Here is an 8434-nt window from a genome sequence, read left to right as displayed (position 1 = left end):
TTTTGGTATATACGGGAAGAACTCTTGATAGTTTCACAAAGTAAATATAAATTACAGAAGTACTCTTAATGCAAATTAATTTAATAAATATTACATAAGCGAATAATAAAGAAAGTACTAACAATAATTTTGTTTACTAGGTGTGTTACTAAAAGAAATTCAAACAGATTTTTTACTAAGTAAATACTCTGTGGTGATAATCGATGAAGCACACGAAAGAAGTGTTTACACAGATATACTGCTAGGACTTTTATCTAGAATTGTACCTTTGAGGAGAAAACGTGGCAATCCATTGCGATTGATTGTTATGTCCGCTACATTACGAGTGGAAGATTTTATTGAGAACAAACGTCTGTTTAAAGAACCTCCACCATTGGTTAAGGTATGTAGACTTTGATTGTCACATTTATATAAAAGGAGCTGGCACGGCAAAGTTTTGGCATGTAAATTTTTTTTTAGGGAATTTCTAGATATTACTTAAATGACTATTAAAAATACAGGTTGTTGATAGAAGGTGAAAATTTAGGGTTTATTATGTATTTTTAATGCCACTTTAAAATTATAAAATTGTCCAAAAAATAAAAAAAAGGGTCTTGACAGATGGACGGACAACAATGTGAGTCCTCTAGGAGGTAAGGGGTCTAAGTAAGGGTTCTTTTTTTTCCTGTTTTTTAAAATGTTAAGTTAAAATTATATTAAAAACTTTATTATAATAAAAATAAAAGACTGTTTTGACCTTTTTTCAATTATGTTTTTTGATTCGACCTTTTTGTGTCTTTTCAGATTGATTCCCGACAATTTCCTGTGACAATACATTTCAACAAACACACGTACAATGATTATTTGAAGGAAGCTTATAAAAAGGCAGTTAAAATACACACAAGATTGCCCGAAGGAGGAATATTGATTTTTGTAACAGGCCAACAAGAAGTAAGACAATTATATTAATACCAAATAACCTTCAAACATCTTTATAAAAATGTAGGCGATATAGTCTAACTAAGTTATCTGACCCGGTGAAAGAGGCGATGCTTTCGTTGTTAGTTCCGTCAGGAAATATATAAAACCTACTTTAGTATAGAAAACGACAAAGAAAATCATAAGACAGTACAGTACAACAATCTTGTGACACTTTTTGATATCGGGGGCGCTAGTGAGCTATCTTAATTTAATTTGATTTATGATCTAAAATGGACAAAGTAATATATGTACTCAACAATAGGGCTCTTAAGACCCCGTGGGGATGTTATGCGTTCAGTAATAAAGTTTGGAGTTCACAAATTGAACAAAAATGTAAAGACAAGGGGTTCATGATACCATTACGAAGGTTTTAAGACCTTTAGACTCCTTGTCTATGAGAAAAAAGGTGTTATACTATATTGTTTAATTTCATGTTCTATTTACAGGTAAGATATTTAGTTCGCAAGTTAAAAGCCTCGTTTCCATATCGTAAGGATGTTGATTATACCAAAGTGATAACAAAGAAGTCTGTGGGTGAAGTGGACACGGCTTTGGACTCCGAGCCCGAAGATATTGAATCTGATGATGATGAGGTCAGAATTGCTTTTTATTATAAGTTTAAAGGTGTTTTTTATAAATTTCTAATTATTACGTCAATTTTTAACCTTGTTTTGTCATTTCATGTAATAAAATTCTATTCCTATATATGAATGTTCAATTGCTAGGGATTGGTGTAAGGAAATGCAGATGCCCTCTGGCGGGATACAAAAAAGTAAAATATATAACTAGACCCCCCCACCCCACTAGACCTAGCCTAGATCACGGCGGTGTCTATGTATATACATGTTTATATACTTTGTAGGTGGAAAAAGAAATGAAGAGAGCACGCAAAGCAAGGAGAAAAGCAAAGATAAAAGCGAAGGCGTTGCCTAAGATTAATTTAGACGATTACGATATGCCTGAGGACGACGGTCAGGCGGACCTCGTGGGGAGTGATGACGATAGTGAGGGCCACTTGACTGATTCTGGTAAGTTTATATTGAGATGAAGGTTTACACTAACATATATACTTTTGTAGACAACTTTAATCCACCCTTTTTAGGTTTAAATAAATAATTATTGACTCAATGTTTTTAAACATTGCAATTGTGCGAAAATACTAAAAAAATCTAACTTCTAGCTTGTTGTTTGAGAAACCGGTCTTTTAAAAACTGAGTTTTTATCAAATAATGTAATTTATTGATAATAGGTATCGCCTGCGACTCCGTCTGCGAGAATTAAAAAAACTTAGTAGTCTGTGTTTTTCCAATCTGTTTTAGATCTATGCAAAATTTCAGCGAGATCCATTGAGATACCTTTAAATATCCATCCATCCATCCAAACACTCGCATTTATAACATTAGTAATATAATGACGAAATTAAACTATTTTTTTTTGTTTTATAATTTTAATTTAATTCGTTGTTTACATAGATAATGAAGATAAGATACTGGAGACAGAGATAAGATCATGTCGTGAACCTGTGTGGGTGTTGCCTCTGTACTCAATGCTGAGCTCGAGTAAGCAGGCGCGTGTGTTCGCGTCGCCCCCCGCCGGCGCGCGTCTCTGTGTCGTCAGTACAGACGTCGCCGAGACCTCGCTCACTATACCTCATATCAAATATGTCGTCGATACTGGAAAGAAAAAGATGCGGTAACTTTAACAAACATTATTTATTATTTATTAAAAAACAAACATTTTTTTCAGACTGTCTTGTCTTTGTTTATGTCATTCTTTATATCTGTTTGTTTTCACATATTCTTTGACAGAATTACGTCTGTGTTTTTTTATATTTCTGCCAAATTTTATCGAGATTCGTTGAATTGTTTTTGACATATATTCATAAACATGTATCCATTCATCCAAAGATTGATAATTATAATAATACTAGCTGTTTCCCGCAACTTCGTCCGTTCAGTGTTAAAAAAATTATGTTTTACATCTATGCCAAAATTCATCGAGATTTCTTGAACTGTTCTTAAGGATATCTTGTAATATCTATCCATCTATACACCCAAACATTCGCATTTATAGTATTAGTAAGATTGGTAATGATAAGAATGTGTTGTCAGTGTGTACGACCACATAACGGGTGCGAGCGCATGGCGCGTGGTGTGGACGTCGCAGGCGAGCGCGGCGCAGCGTGCGGGCCGCGCGGGACGCACCGCGCCGGGGCACGCCTACCGCCTCTACAGCACCGCCGTCTTCTCACACGACCTCCCCGACCACCACCAGCCCGACCTCGCCAGGAGACCTGCTGATGATGTCGTACTGCTCATGAAGTGTATGGGCATTGACAAGGTAACACATCTATACATCATAGTGTTGTCGTCCTCCGTCCGCTCGAAATAAAAAAAAACTAAAATAAGTAGCCTATGTATTCTTTTAGACTATGTTCTACATCTATGCAAAATTTCAACGAGATCCGATCTGCCCTTTCAGAGATACATTCAAACATCCATCCCTTTAAACTTTTGCATTTATAATATTAGTAAGACTAACTTTTTACCATGTCTTCGTCTCTAAGCTGCCTCCCCACCAATTTTTAGCCAATTCTGTTCAGCCGTTATGATGTTATAAAGTAAGAAAGTAAGAAAGTGTTATAAAATGCTTACAAAATTGTTTGAGGTGCCCTCAGGTTACATTATTAAGCAACCCAAATAAAAATTCTTTAATTTTCACTATCCAGGTAGTAAACTTCCCATTCCCGACGGCACCGGACAGACTGCAGCTGCGACTGGCTGAGAAACGTCTCCAGGTCCTCGGCATACTGGAGGAACCTCCCGTTAAGAGCAAACGTAATGACGACGAACAGGTAAATAACCCAAACTTTTTCACGTGTTATTGTCTATATAAAAATGATTTCGTTGTTACACACAATGAAATCATTTTTGTATAGATTTATAAAATACCAGGCGTCGCCCGCGACTCTGTCCGCGCAGAATTATTTTTTTTTTTTACTCAAAAAGTAGCCTATGTGTCATTCCAGACTATGTTATACTTCTATTCCAAATTTCATCAAAATCCATTGAGCCGTTCCGGAGATACCTTCTAACAAACATCCATCCGTCCACACATTCGCATTTATAATATTAGTAAGATTATTTGTAAAAATACCTCTTTCACTTTACCTAATTTTTCAATTTGAGATCTATGACGTCACAATTCTGCTATGTTCATGTACGTTCTATGTGCAGGTGTTAAAAGTGTCGCCACTGGGCAAGGCGGTGTCCGCGTTTCCATTGTTGCCGCGGTACGGCAAGATGTTAGCGCTCAGTCACCAGCAGCAACTTTTGCCATATGCCATCGCGCTTGTCGCTGCGCTCACCGTGCCCGAGGTAAGACACGTGCCCCACCCGGTAAGACACGTGCCCCACTCGGTAAGACACGTGCCTCACAACTGACACCGCTGTTTCGTTATTAGTGTTCGTAAATAGACTTTTATTGTATTTTTATTACATCAATCGCTTTGTCATTCTTTGAAATATCATTAATCTGTTACTTTAGAGTCCCTTTTATCCTATGTAAAATAGGCACAAAATACAACATCTTGTAGCCAGTCCATTTATGGAGGTCAGTGATAATAGTGTTTTTTTTTTCTTTCATGATATTGTATGTAGGTGATGAGTGGTAAAGCAGAATGTTGGCCGGCGAGTGGTGAGATGTTGCTGCTGGGAGACGCCGGCGTGCTGCTGCGTGCTGTGGGCGCGGCCGAGTACGCGCATCTCAACTCCGAGGAGGAACTCTTCTGTGCTAAACACGCCTTGAGGGACAAAGTGAGCGAGATTAACTTATATATACAATTTTTTTTATATAATATATTGACAAAATACTGTGACATGAGATAATCTGCCTTATGCTTTATTAGTTTGAACAAGATTAGCATTAAATATACCAAAGATATACGAAAAACACTAGTCTATATAAAAAGTTAAAAGTACTCTGTGGACTATATTCATAGTAAAAAATTTAAATCAAAAAATGTAATAATAAGTAATATTTTAAAGGTAAGTCATAAATTATTTATAAAGAAAAAAATTCCAGCTGTGGATGAATTCCGCCATCAGAGCTCTGTTTTAAAATCCGTCACATTCAATACGGAACATATTTTTAGAACCGCTTGAATGACGTATAAAAACTTTGACAGATGACAGCAGACCCTTGACGCTGGCGCCATCTTCTTAGAACTATCAGTTTTTTCCCACTATTTAAATGTATTGTCCAACGTATATCTTAGTTATTAATAAAAGTTATCTTACTAATATTATAAATGCGAATATTTCGATGGATGGATGGATGTTTGTTTGAAGGTATCTCCGGAACGGCTGTATGGATCTTAATGAAATTTGGCATACATATAAAGCAAATTCTGAAAGATCACATAGACTACTAAATATGTTTTTTAAATTACGTACGGACGCATTCGCTGACGATTGTTAGTTTGATTATGAATTGAAGGATTAAAATATGTTAATTTCAGGGAATCAAAGAGATACGTAAACTTCGCAAGCAACTGACATCGGAGATAAATCTGAGTGTGGCAGGTGTTGACGTCACAGTAGATCCGCACATGAAGCCGCCTGATGAGAATCAGGCCAGGCTGCTGCGTCAGCTCATGCTGAGCGGACTGGGAGATCAAGTTGGCAAGAAGATAGCCTTGAATGAAGTTAAAGACGGTAAGGTTGGCAACTTAAAAAAATACTTGGCAAAATTAATGGCGAGAAGAATTACCTCTTATTGCTTCCTATAGATGTCAACATGATCAAAATTAAAAGTAAAAAAACCAATGAGATACAAAAAGCACTGTCCTCAAGACCTCTGTGGAATGTAGTCATAACAACAACTTCCGTCAAATTTTACTGAAAAAAAAACAAAATAAGTAACGTTTTGTACAGATGACAGGTGACAGATCACTCTTGACGCCAGCGCCACCTACATAAGCCTTTCAGTTTTACTCCCCAACTAATCTTAAACTGTTGCCAGTTTAAAATGTACTCTCATTCAATACAAAAAGGTTCGCAATATTACAGGCGAGGACAAACGCAAGTTCAAATACGCGTACCACTGCGCGGAGTTAGAGGAGCCGGTACATTTGCACTCAGAGTCCATCCTCAGGCAATGCATACCTGAGTGGGTGGTGTACCAGGAGCTGTATGAAACTGGTGCGGAAGCGAGACGCAAGATGGTGATGAGGAATGTTACTGCCATTGAGCCTGAGTGGCTGCCGGTTTATGTTCCACAGTTGTGCAACTTAGGTGTGTATTTAATTTTCCAATCTATCATTCATTTATTCATTCACTCTCATCATTAACTCATTCTCCCATTCGATCACTAATTCATTTACTCATGCTGTATTCTGTAGAGATGGATATCATTCACTAATAACCAATCACCCATTCGTTTAATCATTCATTCACTTATTTGTTTTTTACTCAATCACTCATTCAGTAATCACTTATATATGATGTCATTCACATTAAGCCATTAAGTTATACCATTAACCCTGGGTTTCTGACTATGAAATTTCCGTTTAAAACATATTGCTATCACTGTTTTGTCAAAGATAAAGACAGGGTGATATGTTGTATACAGAGACTTTGGTGTCAGAAACCTACGGTTAGGTATTACAAACCCATTATTAAAATACTCATTGATTAGTTCGTTTTTTGATTTACTCATTCAATTGCTCATTCACTCATTGATTCTGTCGTGACGCAGGTGAACCATTAACAGACACAGAGCCGAGATACGATGAAATCTCTGGTCGTGTGAGATGCAGCTTCAAAGGAACTTTTGGAAAGGCTTGTTGGGAACTGCCCGTTGTTGAGATTGATTATCCAGACAAAATTGAACGATACAGGTAACTCAGAGATGACAATTGGTTACTTATGGTTAGTTTCCGAGACCTAAATCTTTGTATAAAACATATCGAAAAAACAAAGATAACGATGTTTTATACATTTGGTCTCAGAAATCCACTATAAGAAGGATTGTTAGTGATTTAATTTAAGTAATATACTTACCGTGGGTTTCTGAGTCTGAAATCTTTCTATAAAACATATTGATATCTCTGTGTTGTCAAAGTTAATGACATATGACGATATGATTTATACAGATATTTTGGTTTCAGAAACCTACGATTAGTGAGTCAAATCAGTTACAACATTTCTGATGTTTATTTTTTCAGATGGTTCGCAAGATTCTTACTAGAGGGCGTTGTGTTTCCTAAGTTAAAGAAATATTCAAGTAGTTTGTTGTCACCTCCTTCCACGATGGTGAAGAGTTGGGCCAGGCTGCAGCCGCGCACTGAACTGCTGCTTAAAGCACTTATCATGCGCAGAGCGGGCACCAGACAACAACTTAGAGATGCCTGGGAGGATAATCCTAAGTGTAAGTTCTAAACATTAAGTCTACACTTGTACACTACGATAAAACTTCCTATGACGTCACAACGGGCTATTAAAAAAATTCAAATAAGAATGTTCGGTTCGAAAATTCCGATCTGATAAAAATTGTCAGAACATAAAAATGCGTAAATTGAACTTCCACTCGGATAATTAAACATTAAATATTACAGTTGAATCTGGATATGCGGAGAATCTCTATAACCGAGTCATTGTCCGGACCTGGATGACCTCCATAAGTGAGAAACCTGTATGAAGGAGAATAATCGTGATCGTTTGACTCTCGCTTATCCTTCGACTGTATTTTATAAATATTTTGTTTTATTTGTTTGCTTGTCTTTATCTCATTTGCTTATTTGAAACTAACTAGTAATTAAAAATCAGTTACAACTCGATCAATAGCGGTTTGTTGTTATCTTATCTTACTTCTAACATATATGAAACAACTTCTAACATATATGAACTATACATATATGAAAGTTTGGATGTATGGATGGATGTATGCTTGTTGGAAAATATCTCCGGAATTTGGCATATATGTAGAACATTGCCTGGAAGAACACATAGGCTAATAATGAAGTCTTATTTACATCCCGCGCGGACGGTGTCGCGGGCGACAGTTAGTGGCATTATAAATGTGAATGTTTTGGATGTATGGTGATGGATGTTTGAAGGAATCTCCAGAATGACTGCACGAATCTTGCTGATATTTAGCATAGATGTAAAAATACGCTAACAATTAAGATTTTTTTTAATTCCGGGCGCAAGGAGTGGCTCACAGCTAGTAATTTCATTTGTGGGTTAACAATATTGTATTTTATTACAGATTTATTGGACGAATACATGAAATGGCTGCCCGAATCAGCGCACAACGAAATCACTCTGTACTGGCCCCCGATATAATTGTTTATGACAAACAATTTGTAAATAGTGTAAATAAATATCGTAATAAAAAAGATTAAAAAAGTTATTATACTTGTACATCACCAATTATTTTTAAATTGTTAAAAAATTATTTCTTTTATTCAAAG

General features: G+C 36.4%; 1 protein-coding gene and 1 long non-coding RNA gene across 4 annotated transcripts in view; one reads left to right on the top strand and one right to left on the bottom strand.

The window, feature by feature from the left end:
* The window catches only part of kz (putative ATP-dependent RNA helicase kurz), a 13127-nt gene extending 4787 nt beyond the window's left edge, over positions 1 to 8340 (top strand). For both annotated transcript variants that reach the window (XM_013311965.1, XM_013311964.1), the window contains 14 exons: positions 141 to 382; positions 784 to 930; positions 1407 to 1553; positions 1823 to 1988; positions 2433 to 2652; positions 3072 to 3300; positions 3689 to 3814; positions 4197 to 4337; positions 4620 to 4775; positions 5480 to 5675; positions 6030 to 6254; positions 6718 to 6859; positions 7187 to 7389; positions 8230 to 8340. In XM_013311965.1, the coding sequence (XP_013167419.1) occupies positions 141 to 382; positions 784 to 930; positions 1407 to 1553; positions 1823 to 1988; positions 2433 to 2652; positions 3072 to 3300; positions 3689 to 3814; positions 4197 to 4337; positions 4620 to 4775; positions 5480 to 5675; positions 6030 to 6254; positions 6718 to 6859; positions 7187 to 7389; positions 8230 to 8306 (2417 nt within the window). In that variant the 3' untranslated portion in view covers positions 8307 to 8340. The remainder of the gene's footprint in view (positions 1 to 140; positions 383 to 783; positions 931 to 1406; positions 1554 to 1822; positions 1989 to 2432; positions 2653 to 3071; positions 3301 to 3688; positions 3815 to 4196; positions 4338 to 4619; positions 4776 to 5479; positions 5676 to 6029; positions 6255 to 6717; positions 6860 to 7186; positions 7390 to 8229) is intronic.
* LOC106117611 (uncharacterized) overlaps positions 2557 to 8434 on the bottom strand; it is an 89832-nt gene continuing 83954 nt past the window's right edge. Inside the window, exon 4 of one of the 2 annotated variants that reach the window (XR_001227885.1) lies at positions 2557 to 2633. This is a non-coding gene — a long non-coding RNA (uncharacterized LOC106117611). The remainder of the gene's footprint in view (positions 2634 to 8434) is intronic. The other variant, XR_001227884.1, reaches the window with a different exon arrangement.

The sequence above is a fragment of the Papilio xuthus genome, unplaced genomic scaffold (assembly GCF_000836235.2).
Source record: "Papilio xuthus unplaced genomic scaffold, Pxut_1.1 DF827679.1, whole genome shotgun sequence".
NCBI lineage: Eukaryota > Metazoa > Arthropoda > Insecta > Lepidoptera > Papilionidae > Papilio > Papilio xuthus.
The sequence above is the reverse complement of the archived record's forward strand: the minus strand, read 5'-3'. Positions and strand labels throughout refer to the sequence as shown.